Source organism: Gambusia affinis, linkage group LG19 (genome assembly GCF_019740435.1).
Source record: "Gambusia affinis linkage group LG19, SWU_Gaff_1.0, whole genome shotgun sequence".
Taxonomy (NCBI): domain Eukaryota; kingdom Metazoa; phylum Chordata; class Actinopteri; order Cyprinodontiformes; family Poeciliidae; genus Gambusia; species Gambusia affinis.
Genome location: NC_057886.1, coordinates 18,949,712 through 18,973,851, shown reverse-complemented (window position 1 = coordinate 18,973,851; position 24,140 = coordinate 18,949,712). Strand labels below are relative to the sequence as shown.

The following is a 24,140-nucleotide window of genomic DNA, read 5'->3' as shown; positions in this document are numbered from 1 at the left end:
ATCAGATGCTGCTCATGTGATAACTGGCTTATGGGATTGCTATAAGTCCTGAAAGGCAATGCTATTTTTTTGCTGCACATGATCAAATTTTCACAGTTTGTTGTAATTAATTATGTAGTTATGTAGAACTTCTAAGTGCTTTCAGTGCAATTAATGGTTCTGCAGATGTAAGTACATGTGGGGAAAGAAAAACAGTATAGAGAGCTAAGAGAAAATGTATATTGAATGCTGCTGAATGTATTGTTTTTGTGGAAAAACTGATCACTCTTCCATACAACCACACCGATAAATTATGAAGAGACCATGACTGGACACCTGAGATTTGACCTTTTACTTTGAGGATATGTTTTCTGGCCTCTCTGCAGTTTTGAAAAACATATTTTGAACAACATTGGGTAATAAGTTTGTTATAAAACAGAATCATTATATGTCGATGTTAATTAATTAAAGTGTGGAGCACCAAAACATAACCTACAACTATGAGAAAACATTATGCTCATAAATGACTCAGAGAAATTCAAGTACCGGTACAATAGTTTTGTGAGGTAAATAACTTAGAAGTCTAGCGGAAATCAAAGATTGCTTTACACGCAAATTAATATGTAGCAACACCGTGGCAATTTTTTTCCTCCACTTGGGTTTAATAATGAATCAGATTCTTTTTTTAATCTGGAAAATTCTCCAGCATTAATCAGTGTTCAAGCAGAGTGAGTTACCGTTATTCAGGAAGACTCAATCCTTAGTTTTACAGAGAATAAACCTAATGAGAACATGTCAGAACCTGTGTGTCCGCATTAATGGACTCATTCTGGTCTCATTCAGACAGAATATTGGGATCAGTCAACACAAGACTGTAAAAAGATAAAGGGATGGTTCTGTGATGGATTTGGCCAAAAGACCCAGCAAATCACTGGCTGTGGCCCAAACACCATCCCATTTGCATTCCTCAAAGGCAAGCTGTCCAATATTATCTCTTCTCACTCCAACAGAGGCCTCAGAAGCCACAAAGGACTTGCTGTGTATGCTTCTTCCCACATCACATACACTGGAGAGCCAAGGCTGACTTCAGAAGTGTCTAATTATGCAGACCTGTCAGCAAGAGATGCACCTGCAGGCACAGGTGTTTATGTCCTTGCATGCAGTGATCTTTGTCAAAGGCATCTTCACAGGCCCTCCCAGCAGTACACATTTTTAATGATATAGCACGCAGGCAAATTAACCAAAATTTTGAAATTAGAGTGCATAAATAGTCACATTTTTAAACTACAAGCAGAAAAGTGGAGCCTTGTCAGCACATGCACACAGAGATCCAAAAGATAGCTTAGTTTGTATAAATTTACAATTTAACCTGCTCCCTTGACTGATACTGAAAGTAGTGCAGGTGTGAAATCCCACATCTGGGTGTGTGGGGGATCCAGGTTCAGCTGCTGCGGTGGGAGGAGACGGGGACTGTGGTGTAACATTCTGCATGAAGGATTAGGCTTGTCTGAGAGAAGATAAGACTTTGCAGGATCAATGCTGTGTTAAATGTATCTGCCAGAGCCAGAAGAGGAGCAATAGCAGTACACAGACACTGCCAACATTCCTGGGGATCAGAAACTGCTACAGACTTCCAGCTTTTTCATAAGATTTAAGGAAAAGTTTGTACAAGAAGCTCAGTGTACTCTTAACCAACATCACAACATGAGAGACCTCTATTTTGGGATTGGTTGAAATGATTCAAAAAATGTCTTTACCTGGAAGGAAATGTTCTCAGAAATTCAAATAATCAAATGTAATTAAACTATATATATATATATATATATATATATATATATATATATATATATATATATATATATATATATATATATATATATATATATATATATATATATATATATATATATATATATATATATATATATATATATATATATATATATATATATATATATATATATATATTTTATTTACTTTTCTACTAAAATTATAAAGGAATAGTGATTATTGCTGTCATTTTAACAGACAGCAGTAGTGAATACTAACTTTGACATAAGGATTTATTTACTTGTGTTGTTATTCCTAGAGAAGATGTAACGAGAAGATATATTCACTTTAGTCTCTTATCAACAAACTATTCTTATACGCTTCCTGCAATTGAGCGTCAGTAGCAATACAATAGAAAACAGGGCTTGTTATTATCTGCAAGGTAAGTATTACCTTTACTTTGTGCAACCTTTTTATCAATTTTCAAAGTTTTAAATTTAAGGTAAAAGTAGAAATGTATAAAATTCTTTATCCAGTCATGATTTGCTGCATTGACAACAGCACGACAAAGTGACAAATTCAAAGTTCTGCTGGGCTACTGTTTACAAAAGGCTGTCAGTAAGATGGTCCATGGAAAACAAAAAGTTTGGTAATGGGTGATACATCCTGGCATTACTACTAAAAAACACTATGTATAATATAGCCTATGTCCCTAAAAAAAGAGTAAATGTTCTTTTTTGTTGTCGTTAAGAAGATGACATGACTGCATAGGTTGCTGAGTGGAAACAGTTCAACAGTTCATGAAACTACAGGGACATCTGGTGGTGGGAATCAGAAGACCTGCAGCATTTTTATCCTGCTTTTCTAAAATCCACGTTGTCAAACAAACACTCAGTTCATCACAGGGAACCAGTATCACTAATCTGCAACCGGCTTCAGCCTCTCACATGCTGCAGTTGATGCGCTGATTGGACGGCAATTTGTCTGTATAAAATGACAAGGTCTTCTCCACAGTTGAGCCAACATGCAGTTCATAACCCATCTGTTTTCACCAGGTTTCTAATTTAGAACGTATTGACTGCCAGTCAGTAAACCACAAGCTTTCGTGTCTTGCAGCTATGAGAAATTCTTGTCTAATCCACTATCACAGCAGTCCCTTTGAGTGGTGTGGACACTAAGGTGAGTGTGTCCTGCGGCTCTGTATTCTCACGGTGGACATAATGAACACCACTGTTTCTTCGTGGTTTTATGTCGCTCTTCTGCAGAGTTGCCGCTGTGTTGCAGGACGTGTTTGATCTCTGGCTAGTCGCGGCAGTTGGGAAGCAAAATATTAAAAGGTCAAGGATTGCCAGAGACACAGGACTGAGAGGAGGAGTGTGGTGAAGTACGGTGAGAGATAGACAGAGAGGATGAATGGACAAAAAGGTCAAAATCAGCCAGTGGATTTTTTTTTTTTTCACACTACGATCGTGTGCTAGGTTGCATCATGTGCCAATGTTGTGCCTTTTTCCTAAGGCTGCTATAATTTCAATTAATAATACATACAGTTTTTTATGAGAATGAAGAAACCAGGATGAAATTTAAATACAGTCTTTATTGGGTCATGAACATTTTCTAAAGTTATTATCTAATAAACAGCAACACAGGCATTTACAATTCAATGACAAATGATTCACTTCAACAATAACAATTTCAAAGTTTTTTTTGCCACTTTAGACAATTTTTACTAGCTTTAAACTCTAAAATGTGAAGAAAAATCCTCAAAATTAAGCAATTCATTATACGGGGAGAAATTAAACAATTGTTGTGATTTGTGCATGTTTAGACTTTTTTTAAAACTTATGTTTCACCCCTTCTTTATGCTGGTCACAAAAACACAACTAGCTGAATACTAACAAATTATTTTTATTATTCCAAAGACAGGACCCTGAATTTAAAACTACCTCTCTTAACACTGTCTTTATAAAGATATAAATGGCTACTATGTCATGACCTTAATCTAAACTTTAATGTTTGTTTATACTCAAAATGAGGTTGCATTGTTTTTTGTAAACATTTGTTGGTAATAAATTAAAGTTTTTGAGGAAGAATGCCAATCAAGCACTGTTAGCTATTCAACTATTCAATACCTTAAAAAGCTGTGCTTGTCTTCTAGGGGGTAACTAAATGCCACATCTCAAAAATAAACTAAACAAACAGAAATGCAAGTGCTGTTCAGACATACTGAATGACTCCCTGCACCTGTAAGAAAGCAGGCTTCCTGAACACCTGAACAAACCCTGTAATGCAAAACACATTTTATTTTGGGTATTAAAATGTTTTCTTTTTTGTTCTTATTTTTTTCTCAGTGCCTTTTCCTCACAACTTCACATGGTTACAGCAAAGCACTACACAAGCAGCTACTAAAAGGTTACGTCACTGTCAAAATGCTGTCGGTGTGAAGATTCTGGTGCTAAGTACCTGCTACACTTTCTTTACTGAAACTAAGTGACTGTTTTGAAATTGTGAAAAAAAAAAAAATCGCAATTTTATTTGTATCAACCACCCTCAAAAGCCTAAAGGGGCAACGGCTCTTATTTGTTTTTAGCTGGCACTCCTGTAGAAGACTGTGAAAATCCCTAAAATTAAGTCGTGTTCAGATGTGGCAATTTAAAATAAAATTTTCAAAAATCCAACTTTTACATCGACTATGTTTACTCAGTGGTAGAAACAGTTGTATCTTCGTTATAACATTACTGTTTTTTTAAATAAATGTAGGTTTACTTTCGGAAAACTTTTATGGTTTAGAGTGGAACATTTGTAGGAAAAAAGTGTTTGTGGGTTGAACAGCAGAGTTCAGGAAGTAGGTTTTGCTCATGAATAACTCTGCAAATCCTCTTTGTGTAATGAACCAGACAAAGCATCCAAAGATACAGCCAGATATCATGCACAGCTTACAAGATTTATTTTAAACCTTTTCAATAGTTTGGCAAGGCTAAAAAGCCTTGTTTTTCCAGTGAGGAAGGTGCTATCCCAGATCACAACACTGTCTCAACCAAAAGCTGTTTGAAATCGGCTGAGAAGATTTGATAAGTTTGTCTTAGGTGCAGCCCACTCAGCTCTCCAGCTCCACCCACAAATACATTTCTTTACAAATGTGGCACAATTTAAGTTTGACTAAACAGGTTTTCCAGTGGTGAATGTTTCATTACAAAAAAGAAATGCTACATGAAATAATCCTCATCAAGCACAAATGTTCTTACATTAATATGACTACTGAAATTATAAAATTGTGATGTCTAATAAACTTTTCTAGCGTTTTACGGTTTATTCTAAAACAATCTACACAGGTAGGTTTGGGCTTAAACAAAGGGAAAAATGTGGCATAGCACACAACCTGTTATAGAGCATCATGGACACTTGGAACTATAGTAAAATTTTGACTAGAAATATGTTGAAATCTAAATTTATCAAAGTTAGGTATTTCATAATGATCCAAAATCAAACACTAAAATAAAGACGGAAATGGTTCAGCGGACAAAATGCTGTCATGAGCATCTCAGACCTAAATCTTGAGAAAACCTGTGTGTAGATTACATCATGAGACTTTGGAAAATTTGGAGAGATTCTGCACAGAGAAATTGCCCAATCTCTTCTTGTAAGTGGCTACAAAAAGAAATTTATTTTAAAGACTTTAACACATCTTTACTAAAGATACCAGCAAATTTGCCCATTTGTGCATTATTTAAAAAAAAAAAAACATAATCCCTTTAATAAAGTAAACATATGTATTGAGACATTTTAAACCAAGCTAGGATTAATCTAATCAATATTTAACTATTTCTTGACTTACTATAGCAACACTGAGAGTTGGATGTGGATATTTTGTGCTTTTTGAAGCCTGTTTAATACTCTTTATTTTGCATAACCATGTAATAGGAATTTCTTTTTCACAAGATAAAGTACTTGGATTCCAGGTCAAAGTGTGACCCTCATCTTTTTTGCAGCAGCATTAAGGTCCCAGTCTTCCAGCTACACTCGCAGAGCTTTTGGAGCTCAAGCTTAATTCTGCTTGTCAGGCCAGTGAGAGCTGCTGCAGAGGGTAGGACTTTCTTTTCCCCTCAAGTGCAATTATACCACTGCACGTGTCATTATCCTCACTTCTCTTCACCTTGAGAGAGAAAATGTCAAACCGTGGAACAGATTCATATTTAAAACATAAACGAAGGCCTTCGTGGATTTAAAGCTTTCGTATCCTAGGCGTAGTGACGCCTGCAGTCATTTTCTGGTGAATTCTGAACACTACATGTGCGAATCCAAACCAATTAGCCTGGTTTGCTTTCAGAATGTTTCTGAAACGCTGGCACTTCTGAAACGAGGATGCAGTATTTTTGCCTCCATCAGAATAAAATTGTGAAGGACAAAAAGAGAGTGGAGGACAATCCTAGAAATTAATTCCTTGAACTCTTTAAATTCATCTGTTCATTAATTTGTTCAATTCTGAACAAAATAAAATATTTTTGTAATGATCTGAACTCACTGGGTCACTTTATATAACTCGGCAAGTATTTTATTAAGTTTTTTTTGTTAATTAGGTGAGAGTAAGGTTAGATATTCGTTATATAAAACTATGAATAAGAATCAAACAGCTTTCAGTTAACCTATTGCTCTTATGCAAACAGGAAAAAAGAAAGAGGTAGGTGACTGAGTTTTCATGACACTGAAGTCTCTTGTTATTGGTTTATTTGGTGACTTGTCATTTTAATGCAAGGTGATTAAAAGTTAAATGAATCCATGCAGTGGCTTGGGTGCGAGAAAATGTTAGACCTAATGGCTGCAGACCTCTCACTGGCTCACAAGCTTAAAGTTTCCGACTAGCTAAAATTGCATCTTACAATTTAATGTCTTATTATGTTTATATTAAGAAGCTTCAAAGAATAAATCATCCTGCACTTTCCACAATTAGTGGCACCCCTTAGATTTGCAACAAACCCCAAAATAGAAAAAAAAAATTCTACCTTTCAATAACATGAAATGGGGAACAATTTTTTACACTAAGAGTAATGCCTATGAAAAGTAAGATTTCATACAATTATTGGCCACAAGGGAGTTATTTGCCAATTTACAAGGAAAAAAAACCCGGACAAAATATTTAAATTAAAAATTTTCTGAAATTATAGTGTCCAAATCTTTTTATAAAGAAGGCTCTGAAGTTTTCAATAGCAGAGAATAGCTGAGTATTTTCCTGTAAATATGTGAAATTGACCTCACAAAGTTCTTTGTAGAAATTTACTCTTCTGTGGCATTATTTTCCTCCTTTTATGTGTAACTTTTACTCCACCGTGAAAATAAATGTACTTCAATTATTTTTGCCATTTGTACTTAATGTTTTAAGGTGGATTTGCAAGTCAAGTGGATTTGCTTTCCTGTGGTTTAACATGTGACATATAGATTCGCTTCTTCTTACCACAATTTTTAGCAAGAAAAACAAGAGAATTGGCATGCAGGTTGAACATATGTGTGGTGATTTTAGTCATAAAGGAAATAAATAACTTGGTCTAAACTTGGTCTAATACTTAAATAATCAAACTCCCTACAGATTAACACTTAACACATCCTCTCCAGGGTGCCATTAATTATGATGGATGCTGTAGCAGGTGGACACACTAAATAAGCTTCAATCCAATTGAACTCCACATTACCTGTGAAGAACCCCCATCAAAACACCTCTGTAACCTATAAACATATCTGAGGTATAGATTTAGACTTAAGACTTAGAGCTATATGCTGGCTACTTTCACAAAATATTTTTTTTAAATGGTAAATCTATCATATCAAATATTATACAACAAACATAACAATTACTTCATTACAAAAAATATAGACTAGTAACATTCAGTATCAACTATCCATTGACTTCTAAAATATAGTTAAACTGAGACAGCATAGAGTTGCACAGTGACTGGATGTTCATCTTCCAGTAAGAAAACATCCTCATGTTCTTTTCATTTTGGTATAATTACCAAGCAAACAATACATTGGAAAAGAAAGGGTAAATATTGTAAACATTGTTACAAGTACAAAAGCACATGTCGCAAGATGTGATCAGAAAACATGAATACAACCAATACTAACAGCTCTTAGTCCTCCTCCATCGACTTCTCAATCTCCTTCAGCCTGCGGACAAACTCCTGAGCCTCCCTGTCTCCCATGCGAGCGTCCAACATCCTCATGATCGGCTTTTCTGAGGGAGAAAGAGCAAACATACCTTTTATATTCTCAGAATTGCCTCAGAAGGCAAACAGACTGAAACATCCTCAACTACAATATTTGTACCACTGGGTTTGCTGCGGGACAAGTGCAGAATGATGGGCTGGACATTCTTTCCTGCAGCCGAGGCGTTGGGTCTCCCCGGCCAGCAGAAGTCGCTGAGTGGAGCGACAGCTTCTCCAGCAAAGTCGTTGGTAGACAGCCAGTCATAGTCCATCACAGTGAAGGTCAAACAGGCGTACCTGTGCCTGTACTGTTCAGGACTGACATGACTGGAAGACAATAGAGGCAAAGAAGCAATCAAATGAGAAACAGAGTATCCACTGCCATGTACACGCCCACACTGCCTTTTCCATATTTTGCCACACGACCACAAACTTCAGTCTGCTTTATCAGAATTTTACGTGATGGACCAACACAGGTCAGAGAAAAATTGAGAAATGTAAGGAAAATTAATAATGGCTTTCAATTTTTATTGTGGTGTGAATAGATGTATTCCCCCGCCCCTCCAACTGTTACTGTTTCATCTAAAAACAATTTGTGTGACCAATTGTCTTGTTTGTCAGATGATACCTAATTAGTAAACAGAGCACAACTGTGTGTAATTTAACCTCATTGTAAATCTACAGACCCATTCACTAAATTAGAGTATTACTGAAAAGCCCATTTATTTTAGGAACTTTATCACTAAGTGAAACACAGTGTATAGACTAATTACACACAAAAGGATAGTCGAAAGCCTTTATTTCCATTAATTGTAATGATTTTCTACTTACAGTCAATAGGAGCATGAGATTTAAGAGCAGACTATTACATCAGGCCAATAAAAGGTTTTTTTAAATCTATGTTTTAAAATGTGTCTTTTTGCTGGTGTTGGTGTCCTCCTGGTCCCCCCTCTCCCTCTTTGTTTTCTTTCCATCTGTCTCCCAATAATGGTGGTTGTTTTCTGTTCAATCAATCACCCGAACCTAGTATGGCCTGAAGTGCTGTCACTAATGTAATAACCTTAAGGTGCTAGTGGTGAAATGTCTTTCCCCATTTTGTAGAGCAAATCTGCCACTATTACTGTAAGAAGAAGATGTTGTCAAATGGCATCAAAATCTCAACTTTAGAAACCATTTGTTTAGATAAAAGCTTATTCATTCACTACAGTGGCACAAAGTCCAGACCTGAATCTAACTGAGAATCTGTGGCAGGATTTGAAAACTGACCCTCAAAGACACTGTCCACCCAATTGGACTCAGTGAAAGCCAGCGAAGGACCGGCATGCGACAAATCCCAAAATACTTGAAGCTGAACTTACACAGGAAGAACGTATAGACTCAGACGAGATGAATACAAATGGACAACTTACGCTTAAGGTTTTTATTTATACAGAAAAAAGGAAGAGAAAATGGACATTATGTATTATTTCCTTTCACTTAATACTGTAACTATGAATGAGCTTGTGTTGGCTTGCTAAATAAAAGACAGATAAAATAGACTGAGGTCTGTAATAATAATAATATCATATATGCAGAGAAGAAACTTATGCATTTCACTCACAAATAAAACAGTTCATCAAACACTGGATGCAGCGTCTTTAACTTCACTTGAGTGCGTTGACTCTTGGCTGCTGGAAAGAGGTGATGAGGACAAAGCTCCACAATCACAAATGGATCACTAAGACCTGAAGGAGATAACAAACGTATTATAAGATGTTCAACAAAACCTATGCCTATCAAAAAACATTTGTTTTTACTTTTACCATTAGCATCCAATGCGATAATGTCCGCAGCATGCAGAATCTCCACTGTGAGTCTCTGCTCTGGAGGCTCGTAGTAGCATTTCACACTGATTCGACCATACGGTGTATGCTTGAGTGTTTTCTGTGACATATTACATCACAAGCAAAGTCAAAACATATTTATTAAGTGTTTACCTGGCAGTAATACATCCACTAAAAAGAAGAATTATCTTTTTATTCAGTGGCCTACAAAAGTATTCTAAATTTCTCACAGTATCTTGCAATATTTGATTGCATGTTGCTTTTATGGGTTTGAGAAAAGCCCAGACTTTCAATCAGGGGTGAAGCAACAGAGCTCAGGGTTTTCAATCAATATCTCTCCATCCACTTAAATGAAATTGTCTATCCGGTAACTTAAAACACACCTGGAGGGAAATCTTCTCCAGGTAGTACTGCTCAATCAGATCAAAGGAGGAACATTTGTTTAGCCTGAGCTCTTCATCCAAGACCTAAACAAAGAAGGTGATCAGTTAGGGAAACATATAAAGGAGAAAAATGTAATTTACCATGCACATGAAACTCAGCTGGCAGAATTGCATGACTACATACCTTGTAGTCTCCGCTTTTCATGTCTTCCAAGGCCAGACCGTCACCTTTCACATGGAAGAACTGCAACAGGGTCTAAAACATTTGAAGGAGGACAAAAATAGAACAAGCATGCTATGAGTCATTACACATACACCCTCCAATATGAATAGGCTAAAGTCTCAGCTCTGAGAAGATGCTCGTTGTTCACACTAACATTACGAAACCCTGGGCAGGCAAATGTGATATTTGTGGAGGAAGGTGTGGAGGGACGGTGCGAGCGGCTACTGCATCCTAACTTAGCACACGTCTGTGGCAGACCTTAGCTTCTCATGGAAATGTGTGACATCCCCTGCCAGCTCGTTGACTTTGTTGAATAAACAACTGTTTCCACATTGTCATTCATAAGGGAGCTCATGTTGCCACATAGCTGCTATCTGAAGACTTCATGAATATTTGACATATGCTAACTAGTGCATTACAGCCAGAATACAGAGACAGATTACTAAAGAGGGAGTGGAGCAAACATTTACTAATGGAAAAGAAAGTTAAACATAGCTATGACACTGACCTCAACTGTGTACTGGAAGCGGTTGTAGAACTCCACCTGAACACCCCTGTTTTCTGTGACCGCATCCAGGATCATTCGCAGGAGCAGCTCCCACATGCTCTGCAGAACTCTGTGAGGCAACAAGCACAAACAATGCTCTCAAAAATAACACCCACAGGCCACAAAAACATGTAAAATCATTTTGTCAAACTCATACTTCTGAAAGAAAACAGCAACATATTAGATGGTGAACTAAAATAATCAGTTCTTGTCAAAAGCTGCTTGGTTGTTTTAGCCAAATCCAGATTATCGCCTAATCATTTAACACAGAGCCAAGGCCTTTCCTGAAAAAAATGCCATCTTTGGTAGCAGCCTGTGTCACTCTAAAATGAGTAAATATTTTTCAGCCTTAGTGGTTCTTCCATATAAGCAAAAGTTACTAACACCATGTGCCTTAATGTACCCTCATGCAGTCATGCATGCTGGCATTGCAGAGTCCTCGTATCAAAAGCAGATGGTGTCTCCTCTTTTAAAGCTGGAGGAAGTGCTGTCCATCATTTCCTAGATAATTGACTTGGAAAGGTCAGAAGTTTACAGGACAGATTTCATATGTAGCTCCTGCCTGCCAGCTTTGCTCAAGGTTTCAATCAGCCAAACATGTTGGCTGATTTTTACATGGGTGGGAAACATGCAGGAGATCTATTGGTTTACTTCTGGCTAAATTGTACAATCAGATCAGATCAGATCAAATTTTATTTATAGTACACATATGAAAATAATTCTAGTGATAAATATAGCCATTAAACAATATTAAGTATTGTCACTTAACAATATTGCAGATTATAATTATGCAAAACATGTATTTCACATTTTTCTATATAGTTAAAAAATACTCAATGTTTCAAGTAAAGTATTCTTACCCTTGGACTGTTCCACATTTTGTCATATTATAGCTGCTAACTTCAATTTCATGCTAAATCAATATTTTGCTCCAGTTTCATCTTCAAGGTTTTAAAGGTACAGTGCTACAAAGTATTCACAGTTCTTCACTTTTTCCACACTTTGTGATGTTACAGTCTTATTCCAACTTGTATTGAATTAATCTTCCACACACAAATACCCCATCTTGACAAAAAAGAAAAATACTTTTCGAACATATTTTACTATCTTTTCTTTTTTACCTGGTAAAATTTTCCTTAACAAGGTTTGCTGTCAGGATGACCATCGTGTCTTGAAGGTACTTCATGAGAGGGGAAACAGCCTGGGAGAAATCCACATATCCACAGATGACAAAACTGACACAGGAATGAAAATGTCAGCTGGTTGTTGCTACATACGTCGTCATTGTTGATGGAGTCGGGAGACAAGCTGATGTGCTGAATGTACCGTCGCAACTCAGGCAGCATCTGTACACATCATGCTCAGTTATAGAAGAGCAAGTAGTGTTTCAATCTGACAATCTACTAACCAACAGATCTATGATAGCCTGAATACGGTACATTTTTGACCTGCCAAAACAGCCAAATATATATATATATATATATATATATATATATATATATATATATATATAGGGAGAGAAAGAGACTTTACATCTTTTTGCTTTCTTTCTGTATTCTTCAGTATAGTGGTAAACATTTATCTGGGTTGAAAAATATGAAGACACACTAATGTAGAAATTCTGTGGAGATATTTTTATAATTACTGCGACGGACTGGCGACCTGTCCAGGGTGACCCCCGCCTCTCGCCCGGAACGTAGCTGGAGATAGGCACAAGCAACCCTCCCGACCCCATTAGGGACAAGGGTGAACAGAAAATGGATGGATGGATGGATATTTTTATAATTATTATCTAGGGCTTAGCTATGCTACTCTGAAATTTTTAATATTGATATTCTATCATTTAAAAAATAGACAAAATGCCAAAATCGAAGGCATATTTTAGTCAGTAGGGGGTGATATTATCAAAATCGGTACCTACCTATATATATAAAAAAGCTAATTTAAGAGCAGAGCTAACAGTAATAGCTAAACAGGTATGTTTTATTGTTATTTTTTTATTTAATTGAAGTTCAATATTTGCACAGTTTGGACAAACTAATTTATGGCACAAAACAAAAATAATAATTTGCTGTGCTGGTGGATGCTGCAGAAAACATTTTGTTTTGCAATTTATTTGACCGTTTTAATTAGCTTTGAAGATTTAACGTGTGAATGTCCTATCAGTACGGATGTAGCCTGAGCTGAGGTTAATGTTTTCACCTTGTCGGTGAGCACTGTGATTAGGCGCTTGGCTTCTCTTTGCAGGTCCAGGTCCATGTTGAACAGCTGCCCATTGAGGGCTTTGTAGACCTGCTCTTTCCCTTCCGCTCCACACGACTCCTCCATGGCCCGCTCCACGCCAGGCCAGTCCAGGTCTCGAGGCAGGTGAGCCAGGAAAACACGGACATGCTCCATGTTGTTAAGGCCGATGCAGAGCTAGCCGAAAGCCAAGAGGAGCAAAAGAGGAGAAAGACAGGGGTGGTGGAGGAGATAAAAAAGAAGGAAAAGAAGCAGAGCTACCAAGAAGTAGAAAGATGGCTTATGAGTATAAACAATCCATGACAGCAAGACACATCTGCTTTATTTCTGTGTCGACATTTGTGCTCTCCTGCTGTGCTTTTGTGTTTACAAGCAGGAACTCTCTGATCGTTTTTACATCATTGTGTGCCCACCCCCTGCTCTGTCTTGCTACAGGCGGTACCTGCACTGTGAAATTCTTGTGGTCTTGGGCCAGCTGGTTCCTCTCAATCTTGCGCGTCATCATCTCCGAGTAGCAAACAGCTTCATTGCAGAAGTTCTACAGGAGATGAAGGTATGAGCATTTTTACAACTTCAGAACTTCGTAGGGATCACATGCGATACACATGCTACATTTTGTTGGAAGGAAAAATATGGATGGTGGTCTATTTTTTATTTTAACACATACAATCTGAATGTACGTAATATTTAAAATTTGTGGTTGCATTGTGACAAAATATGCAAAAATTCAAGGGATGCCAGTATTTCTGCAAGGCATTGAAAGTTTCTTTCTTCACTTCGGCTGGTAAAAATCTTCTTTTAACCCTTGAATGTCTCATACGAGTCATCTCTTTATGACTGCAGGATATGAGTATGCATGTGTTGCAATGCTAAAAGTGGCACTCACGTCTGTCAGACGAGTGACAAAGATGAAGGCCCCCGCAGAGTCTGGCCAGGACAGCTGGAGCCAGATCTCACGTACCTGGCTGAAGCAAGCTGTCACTTCCACTGCTGAGCAACTGTGTTTGGCATGTTGCACAGGCTGAAGCTGTTCACAAAACACATGCTTTTCAATCATCACACTGGCAGAACATGAATTTATTCAGAAAAAAAATAAACACTAAGATTTTGTCAGGAGGTTTAACATACAACTTTTCACGGCATTCGTGAACATGCATTATGTTTCCATGAACCTGTTTAAATTTTATCTATTTTTTCACCTTTACAGCATATTTAAGCAACCGCAATAACAAATCAAACATGTCTCCTCAATCTTCTCAACTAAAATGTAATTGTGTGCTCAAAAGCACTGAAAATAATATTTAACTTAATTCAATAATTATATGAGTTAGGATAAGACCATTAACCAGAATGGATGTGTGTTCGTAGGTGTAAAGCCTGTCATCACAGATCAACTCCAATTATTTTAATTACAAAAATAATTGCATTTGTAGAGCAGAAGCGTCCCACCTGATCTGTTTCAACAGCTTTGCAGATCCTGTCACAGGATCTGTCATGAACAATCTGCAGGAACTTATGAATCGACGACTTGAACCAGTTATGAAAGCCTGTCAGGGCCAACATTTTGGCGTCTCTGTTTGAGCAAAGCAGAAGTCTTTATGAATAAAAGGGAGGCTAATCAAATGATGAGGCTGGCATATGAATAGTCATTAAAAGTGAACAAACTTGAGGGGAAGAAACTCTCGAAAGCCCTTGAGGATCTTCAAAGACATGAAGAGTTCGAAGATGGTTTCCCCCATAGTCTGAGTCAGTCTGGAGCTCTCTTGCTCCAGAGTGCCACAGACCCGCTCCATTGCTACATTTACATCATCTGCTACCTGCCGGGAGGGAGAATTGGAAAGAGGCAAAGTCAAATTTAGCAACAATAACATCACAGCATGACTCACAAAGGCTTCAGAAGACTTTTTCACCTTGTTTCAAAAGACTTACCTGTTTTTCCAGCTGCCTGTATGATATGCTGAAGTAATCTACTTTCACAGCACTGTGAGAGCAAAGAACGAAATGACATGAGACCAACTTCTAGGCAACAACACAAAATGAGTCTTTGATTGTGAACCAAGTCTTCGCAGTATTTGAAGACTTGTTATACTTCATAAAATACATGGCACACACTGTTAGCTTCAGTAAAAAAAAAAAAATCACCTGTAGAAGAGTTTGTTGTAGATGTATTGGCCTCTCTGTACATCTGCACAAACTGCATCAATCACCTGAACCATTTTTTTCAGCTGCTCCTCCAGAGACTGAATTGTTAGAGAAGATTAACAAGCTTCAGCTTGCTTAGTAAAATAAGATTCCTTCTATCTTTACATATTATACACTTACCCCTTCCTCTGGTTTGTACTGGGCAATTAAGCTTTCATACCACTCAGACGTTCCTTTCTGGTGATGAAAAGAAACAATGGGTTTCACTGGTGATGTAACAACATTTAGTGACATATTTTGTCAAAGTGAAGTCAGCACTGGTTGCTGTCAGCATGTTAATGCCTGTGAGGATTAAAATGTGAAGTTTTGTCATCATCGAAAGCCATGAATATTTCTGGTTCAAGTTCCCCACCCAATAGTAGTTATGTCCAAGACTTTTAATTTGAAGAGGAAAAAGACGTGTGTGTTGGAAGTGTGTTGACAGAGGCTAGAGGCCAGTTTTGTAACCTTCTGGTTACAATACTATCAAAAATGTTCTTTTAAATTATCTGTGCGGCATCATATTATGTACTTTGGTATAAACAAAAACTGTAAGAGGGCTGAATGAATTTGTAAGCTCTGTGAAATCTGGGGAACTGTTAGTTCAGTTTTACAATGGCTAGGATTTAAAATAGCAAGATAAATGATATTTGAAAGAGGCACTCCATAGTAAATCAGTTCTGGATGCATTTGTCCTATATTTTTATGAGTTAGTGAAAATGTATTTGCAGCTTATATAAAATAACAAGATCATTCTACATTGAACTGAGACTCTTCATAGGTTTATAAAAACTGCAAAATTGACTAACTTGAGGTGATAGTTTCCAGTTTCTGTTTTATTTTTCAAAAATATCACTAATTTTGTGGCAGTTTGTCAGTGAATTTATTTTCTGTTATTCTGATTCAAATAATAACCCTTTTATCCTTGTGCTTAGATTACTTTTTCTGAATATAATCTGTATAGTAAATTGATACACCATTTTCCAAAGCAAAAGTCATGTAACACAACCTATCAGATTTCCAGTTATTTCTACTTTGGCAGACCAAACTGCTACAGCAGCAGGAACAAGTCCTGTGGCGTTTCACTGAGTTGTAATACAGATGTTCTGTTTTGCTATAAATGTTCGCCCATTGTTACCTTGACAGCAGTGGTGATGTCCAAATGAAGCTCATTTCGGAGAGGACAAACAGTCTTAAATGCCCTCATGTTTTGCATGTAGCCAATCCCCCTGGCATGCACAGACAGGAAAAACCAATTACATGACAAAATTGCTATTCAACTCATCACATAGTGACACATTGTTCTCAGAGTTTAGCAAGTATAATAGCTGCAATCTCACTAAATGAATTTCAGTCTAATTGTATGCAGGAGTCTGGGTTATTTATGCAGGAGGAGAAAGATACGTGTTGGGTGTGTATGAGAGTTTGTATGACTGGCAGTTTGTTTTTATATAATAATGGGGTCCATTACCTGAGCAATCACTAACTTCTGTAAATATGTTGACAAAATTACAATTCCCACATAAAAAATTTTGAATAATTTTTTTTCTTCAGATTTAAATCATTCCAAATATTTGAATAATAAATTTCTGTTTACTCAAAAACATTGCGTTGCTTTGTATAGTATAAAGTTATTGTTTCTAAATTTTCTGATCATCAATACCTTGTCTTGTTCTCATGATGATCTGCTGAAGCTCACATTTCTAAGACACATCTGCAAACATCTACTGTACTTTCAATCTTTAAAAAGACACTAGTAGCTTCAGATTTGTTTTGTATTGCAATGTAAGCATCAAGTACAAGAACATTTTTACAAGTTGCATGAAAGCTTAGCATGATATAAATGAAAAATAATATAAAGATAGATGAGAATATGTCAGAATACTGGCACACAAAATTCAGCCTTTTTTAGCATTTGTGCGGCAATTTGTTGTTAGAAACAAATGATCGTTATTTTGTTTCGTATGGAAATGAGAAATGATTGAGATAATATCGTTGTAATATACTGTGATATTACTGCTACCTGCACAGAGTGTGACTGACCAGCTTTAGTTTCTCTGTGTTCGTTGGAGTGAAAAGGGTTCTTGGTATGGGAGCGCAGGCAAGAGCCTGATGTGATGGTGGTGTGACTTTACCTCAGCATGAGCTCGTAGCGTGTAATGGCAGCAGCGCTTGTGCAGGGGAAAACCTGACGCATGTTCTTCATCAGGCACAGGCAGTGCTCTGTGTACAGTCTGAAGCTGTCTGATAGCTGCCTCTCCTGGACACAGGAAGGGCCCTCAGTTATAGCTTCCAGTACACTGGCTGTGGGACATTTTTGGCTGAACCAAAAACCTTGATGAATGCCAGTGAAGGGCTGAGCTAATGAGGTGACTGTTTCTAGGTGATGGAAGTTTTTTTGTTTGTTTGTTTTTTCCCTATTGGGAAGCCAATAATGTAGAACCTACCAGGTCTCCCCTCACGGTGGGAGGGTCCCACTCTGCATCGATGGTCCTCAGGAGGCGCAGCAGCAGGGAGTAGCACAGCCTCTGGTTCCGATGATGGTTGCTGTAGCACTGCCAGCGCCTGCATAAAACAAAAGAAAATATGCACCTTGCAGGCAAATGCTTCAGGTCGCATAGTCAATTTAATCAATGTAATTTTGTCATTAATACCTACACAATAGCCTGCTGTTGAGGTGAGAGATCAGTTTGCACAGCATGGTGAGTTAGTATAGTCCATGCTGGAGGAGAAACCTGTCCATTCCAGTTGTACGGCTCTCTCTGGGGTTTTAAACGGGTGACAATGTAATTTTGTTCACATAATACGCAAAGTAAGAAGCAGTTTTTTTGTCAAACAAATGATGTTTGTGTGTGAGGTGTTACAAACATCTAAATACTAACGAAGGTCTAATACCAATGTAGAACAAAAAAACATCTGTCACTTCAGAATAATTACAACACTTAAATCATAAAAAAGAGAAGTTGTTAGCTCCAAGAAAGGTTGCAGCAAAATCCTAACCAGTGCAACAGCTTTGTTCAATCCAGCAAATTAAAGTTTAACGGGAACACATTATCCGTCCTTTTAAACAAGCTATGATAAGTTTATGGGCATTACATGCTAATTTATTTTGCACAAAATCATTCATAGGTAATATTTCATTCTTTCAAATTGATCTGTTTTGGGCAGCTGCCACTTTTATCCAAATAAGTTGCTGCTGGTCACGCCCTCCCAACTCATTATTTATACTTGCCCTTTATACATGTCCAAATGCCTGCAAACTGACGCGTAATTGTACAACCGTACATCTTTGCCCCTGGATCAGACCCAGAAGCATAAGAAGATGAGCCTCCTTTGGTTTCTAATGGTAAGCCAACGACAAAACACTTGTCTTTTCCAGTAGCCATTGTACAGCGAACACACAGCAATAAATTGATTAGCCCCACTGTAACAAATACTGATGATTGAGCATAGCTGATTAGGCATACTTTATCTCAATAAAGAAATTAGGTTGTTGTTTTTATGAAGATATAAGCATAATAGACAAAGCCCATACTAATCCATAACCTTTGAATATTTATCTTTCAAACTGAAATACCTATCTAACCAGAATCCTTTTATTAGCCAAGATTGTGTGCACAAGCAAGGACTTTATCTTCAGTTTAAAGCACTCAGATGTAAGATGACTCAGATGTAGTGTACAGATGTAAAATATAAATATATATAGTTTACAGAAAATAAAATAAAGGAGAAAAAGAACATGAATAATAATAGTTTTTTATGTAAAGGCAAAGGAAAAATGAAAGCGAAGTTTTGGTAGTGCTATACTCTTCTTTTGTTTCACAATAGAGTAGCTGACCGTGTTCATCAAAGACAACCTGGGGAAAGGCATTGTGTCTGTGGAGGCTGGTTTTGGAAAATAGCACCAGCCTGAATGTAAAGGTAAAAACAGTTTTAATATTAATCTTGTAAAATGGTCTCAAGCATTTCTGAAGGTCTTTGGTTTAATCAGAAAAGTGTTCTGTATTTTCTCAGATGCATTTTGTCTGAAATATTCAGTGTAACAAAAAAAACAAACTAAAACATAAGAAATTCTGCAATGTCACAAATAAAATTTCTCAGTAATGGTTGTATAACATATTTGAACAAATAATCTGCTGAAATCTTACCTTAACTTGAGCATGCTCGTACTCCACAATCTGACTCAGAAGTTTCTTGTGAATGGAGACATTTGTGTCCCTCTTTGATAAAGTTGTGTTTCTCTGAAGGTAAAACATGTATTAGAGGATGTACAAATAGACAGGTACACATTTAATTGATAGCGTCCTGTAGAAACCTGGCTAGTGAAGACTTTCAGAATAAGGTGACATTCTCCCTGAACTTTAGATGTACTTGACCGTGGCTCCAGCTTAAACCAGGTATCATATCCAGCAACAGGAATTTCCTGCAAGAAATAGTCAGTTCACCATTTGTTTCCAGTTTGATTTTGCATGTTTTGATGTAGTAACTCTGAATGCTGATTGGACAGACATCGCCACTCACATTCAAAGGAATGTTGATGCATCCAAGGAAGTCGTCAACGTTCTCCTCAGACCCCGATGATGCTGAACCATTGGAACGCACTGACTTTGCTATTTGCTTAAAATACCTGGATAGAAAAAGAAATCCTAATTTTCAGTTTTATTACTTGAAATTAAAATCTTGACATTTTCACGATGAGCAAATGATACTCTGGTCCCTTGGTTGTGATTGACATTCGGAGGTTTTCATTAGATATGTCTGCTATTTATCGGGCTCTGCTGTCTGTGTACACAGCTTTATGGGCGGCTGGCTTTTCTGTGAGCGCCTTTCAAAGGATAAAAATCTAATGATTCAGTGGAATCAACAAGCAGGATGTAGTTAGTTTTTTAAGCAAATTGACACAAAGGCCTCTTCATTCATTAACTGCCACTTCATGCTTTTTTCACATGAAAGTGACCATTTCATTGATGGGTTTAATTTATCTTCTGTTTACTGCCACAATACGGACTGGGTGAATTCACTGCTGAACCAATTACACATAAGGCTTTGCACAAGATCAGAACCTGTTGAATCTTTACACATCAAAACAACCAGTAAACAGAAATAGTCACAAAAAAGGCCTTCTAGATATTTACCGTCTATTAGTAGATACAGAAAACAGATTTTAATAGAAAACCTGAGTAAAAAAAACTATTCAGGACAATCTGACCATATGTGATAAAGTAAATGTTAAATCATAAGTTGACTTTGATTAACCACATAGTCAAATAAAATCAGTTAAACAGAATATTGTTTAAAACATTGTTTTAAAAAAGGCCTTTTTATGTTTAAATCTAGATATTTTTTTACAGTATTGTAAACTGATATATTTTTCACCTGCCCATTCCTCGAAGCCCACTGACTTCATTGAGCTTTTTGCAGGCCTCTGCAACAGATACATCATCATCATGATCCCTGCAGAAAAAGAAATTACTCACAGGTTAGCATAAGGTTGAGTTTCTTATACTTTACTGTTTCAGTTTGATTAACTATGAGGAGAACGGAGAAGTAAATGACGCGTCCAATAGAATGACTTTGAGCAACTTATATTTCTGAGTAAAAACAAGTTTCAAATAGGAAATGTATACATTCTCCAAAACTGCCAAAAAAAAAAATTTATGGAGAAATGCTACAAATAAGTAACGCATGACCATTCCCTAAACCGATAAAAAAAAAACAATTACCAAAATAAACAAATAAAAAAAAACTTGTATTTGTAAAGTGTTATCTAAGTGTCTCTTCTAGAGTTGTGATGAACAATTTAAATACTTGATTGCACAAATTCTAATAGTCACTACATTGACTACAATTTTGTTGACATCCTTTCTTAACCAAACAAATGTTTCAGGATTCCAGGATAAAGTAATTTATTGCATGACTTTCTCTTATAATCGGGAACTTGTCTTATCCACATGCTTTTCGTGGATTTAGAGAAAGATTACAATCACGTTCCCCTGAGAGGACATTGTCCACGTATGTAACAGGTACAAGGAGTGCCAGGATAGCTTTTTGCAGGCTTACTCAGTCCCTGTAGGACCAAAGAAAGCACTGTGTTCACATTCTTGGCGCAAAATGTGTGAAGTGACTAGGTTTTCTAAGTCTTATTCTGGTTCTTAAATGAAAAAAAGGGAATGTGCACTTCATGTGAAAAGAATTGAATAATCTTGTTTGCATCGATGAAGCTGGTTAAGTAAGCATGTTTGATAGTGTAGTCAGGATACGTAAGACAGGATGGAAACTTGGAGTTAAAGTTGATTTTAAAACAGAGTTTTATAAAACCTTGGTCAATGAAGCATTTGTTAGCATTAGTTCCTTTTACTTAAAGTGTAAACATCACTATGAGATTATTAAAAAAAGTAATTAAAACCGTTTAATGCTCCAAGCTAACACGTAACTGAGACTCAGGGTGTGTAAATCTACAGATACCATCAGAACTCAGTAACAATTTCAAACTAACCCATGAAGATAAGTATCACAGAAAATCTCAACATCACCCTCTTCAGGTCAGGCAGGAAACTGGCTACGTAAGTGTGTCAGTCTAGTTTTTTTGCTGACTCCATAAGGCATAGAGCTTTTACATCCCCAGTTCAGAAGATTTGTGTGAAAACTGCTTAAAAACAGTTAAACATGTTCAGCATGTTTTAAACAGTTCAAATCAAATCTCCTTTGACATGACTTATAAACTATAAAGTCTTTTTCTGCAGCTCAATTAAAAAATAGAAAAAACTTATATGCAAAGAATTACATTGTAGCAGCTTTGCTTGTGTTCTCAACTTACCATATGTCCAGATGCAAGAGGTCATTGTGAACATCGTCTATTTCACTAAAAACAAATAAATAAAACAGAAAAAAACACATTGGCTTTTGATCCTCTTCATGACTAAGATTGACATTTAACACCTCGGTTCAGCTCTCACAGCAGTGAATATGTGCTGAGCTGGTCATACAACTAACAACTTGCAGTGTGAAACAAATGAAACCGTGATTTCTGCATGTGACACAGTGATCGTCATGGACAGCACGTTTGAGAAAGCTTAAAGGTTTTCTTGTACTCACAACACAAAGTGTTCATCCCACACTGGGTTTAGAGTCTCTGGCTTGACTTCGGTCACCTGAATGCATCTGGCAGGTAAAACTTCTTTGGTGCTAGAGCGTTTCTCCAGCTTTTCCCTCCTCTTTCTGAAGCTGAACTTTCTCTCCTTCTTCTCCTCAGTTTCTCGAGGGCTCTGACCCACCAGGATTCCCAGCATGCAGTAGGGGTCACTATACCCTGTCATAGAGAAGGGAATAAAGAATGTTTTTTTACATCCATCAGTACTTAGATAAATCGGCAACTGAAAATAATTCTTACAGTCCTGGAGTGAATCATTGTTAATGGTGAAAATGACTCAAAAACCTTTTAAGAAGCGCTTGTGAGTGGGAGGGTTAATCCAAAGAAGTCAAATAAAAAAGCATTTTGGTCGCATTTTACTACAGGACAAAGCATATTTCATGAAACACACTGTTTCCCATTAGAAAATACTTAGCTCATGCTTGAATGTTTTTACCATTTGCATCCTTGGCCATCAGGTTCTTTGCTTTCATAACAGAGACTCTCAAGGAAAAACTGGCTCGCTGTAAGAAAGGAATATTTGTTACTAAAGAAACCCGTACCAACAGGCAACTTTCATGTTGAGAATAAAAGGTGGTGAGGAGAATATCAGTATATGCTGCGAAGGAAGAGTGTATTTAATCAAATTCTTGCATGACTGAACAGATTCAAAATGGAGATAAGGCTTCAGTTTAGCAAGGAGTGGTATTTGGAAAAGCTTGACTTAATAACAAGCTTTGTTCAACTTATAAAATCTAACGTCATCCAGGTTTTAATTTCTGCCAGATTAACAAGGGTGTCAGTGCATTACTGATACAAACTTAAAAAAATACATGTGTGTAGTAAGATACCTCACTATTAAAATGCAACCTGTCTTGAAAAGTGTTGTTTAGTTGCTTTTTTTATGAGATTGTCTGGCTAAAAACCTCTACAGACATGTTTTGCCCAAGAGAGCTGATGCGTTTTTGCTCCATAACTTATTTAGCTGGAACCTTGTAATTTACCCCTTCTCTTTCTTTCTTTTGTTTGCTTGTACTGTGGGGTCCAAAAAGAGTCATTCATGCAAAACACATCCACAGATACAAAGCAGTATCTGCTCCTATTGGAGGAGTGTTGTCTTGTTTAGCAGCTCAGTGAAGGAGAGAGTCTCTTTTCTCAGAAATAAAAAGCCATAATCCTCAGCATAAACATGTAACTAATGATTCTGTCACAGTGATATTTAAACAATAAGACCAAAATTTGTCAGACCCTTGGCAAATTTAAATTAGATATGATTTTCAATCAACTAAGAAGTATTTCTGATAGTAAATGAGGTAGGAGTTATATAAAACTATATATAAAAAAAACAACATATTTTTTATTTCACATTTTAATTAGAAAATGAATTTCTCAATAACCAATGAAAAAAAATATTTTTAGACATTTAAGCAACTATCTTAGTTACCTTAAGATGGCTTAGGTGCTATCTTAGTTGCTAGCTTACCTGAACTGGGTATACAAACCTGAACTGTCGGAAAACCCTTTATCTTAGTTGACCAGCTTTTAGCATGTTTCCACCAGTATTTTGATTTATTTATTTTTGGTGATGACCTAAAAGTCTTGAAAACAGCTAGGTATTAACCCTGCATGTAGAAGCCTCATGTGCAAGTGACTTCCTAACTTAAAATTTA

General features: G+C 36.8%; 1 protein-coding gene across 3 annotated transcripts in view; it reads right to left on the bottom strand.

Moving 5' to 3' along the window:
• Positions 1-3,346: 3,346 nt before the first annotated feature.
• Positions 3,347-24,140, bottom strand: part of baiap3 (BAI1 associated protein 3) — a 40,889-nt gene continuing 20,095 nt past the window's right edge. For 2 of the 3 annotated variants that reach the window (XM_044099479.1, XM_044099481.1), the window contains 28 exons: positions 22,928-22,994; positions 22,437-22,650; positions 22,159-22,203; positions 20,718-20,795; positions 19,863-19,968; positions 19,657-19,764; positions 19,490-19,582; positions 18,000-18,103; positions 17,789-17,906; positions 17,477-17,601; positions 16,480-16,570; positions 15,483-15,539; positions 15,303-15,400; positions 15,090-15,141; positions 14,826-14,977; positions 14,610-14,733; positions 14,047-14,187; positions 13,603-13,698; positions 13,122-13,337; positions 12,197-12,265; positions 12,041-12,120; positions 10,881-10,989; positions 10,334-10,405; positions 10,150-10,233; positions 9,746-9,866; positions 9,544-9,667; positions 8,065-8,270; positions 3,347-7,972 (listed from right to left, as the gene is read on the bottom strand). In XM_044099479.1, coding sequence (XP_043955414.1) covers positions 7,869-7,972; positions 8,065-8,270; positions 9,544-9,667; positions 9,746-9,866; positions 10,150-10,233; positions 10,334-10,405; positions 10,881-10,989; positions 12,041-12,120; positions 12,197-12,265; positions 13,122-13,337; positions 13,603-13,698; positions 14,047-14,187; positions 14,610-14,733; positions 14,826-14,977; positions 15,090-15,141; positions 15,303-15,400; positions 15,483-15,539; positions 16,480-16,570; positions 17,477-17,601; positions 17,789-17,906; positions 18,000-18,103; positions 19,490-19,582; positions 19,657-19,764; positions 19,863-19,968; positions 20,718-20,795; positions 22,159-22,203; positions 22,437-22,650; positions 22,928-22,994 — 3,054 coding nt within the window. In that variant the 3' untranslated portion in view covers positions 3,347-7,868. The remainder of the gene's footprint in view (positions 7,973-8,064; positions 8,271-9,543; positions 9,668-9,745; positions 9,867-10,149; positions 10,234-10,333; positions 10,406-10,880; positions 10,990-12,040; positions 12,121-12,196; positions 12,266-13,121; positions 13,338-13,602; positions 13,699-14,046; positions 14,188-14,609; positions 14,734-14,825; positions 14,978-15,089; positions 15,142-15,302; positions 15,401-15,482; positions 15,540-16,479; positions 16,571-17,476; positions 17,602-17,788; positions 17,907-17,999; positions 18,104-19,489; positions 19,583-19,656; positions 19,765-19,862; positions 19,969-20,717; positions 20,796-22,158; positions 22,204-22,436; positions 22,651-22,927; positions 22,995-24,140) is intronic. The other variant, XM_044099480.1, reaches the window with a different exon arrangement.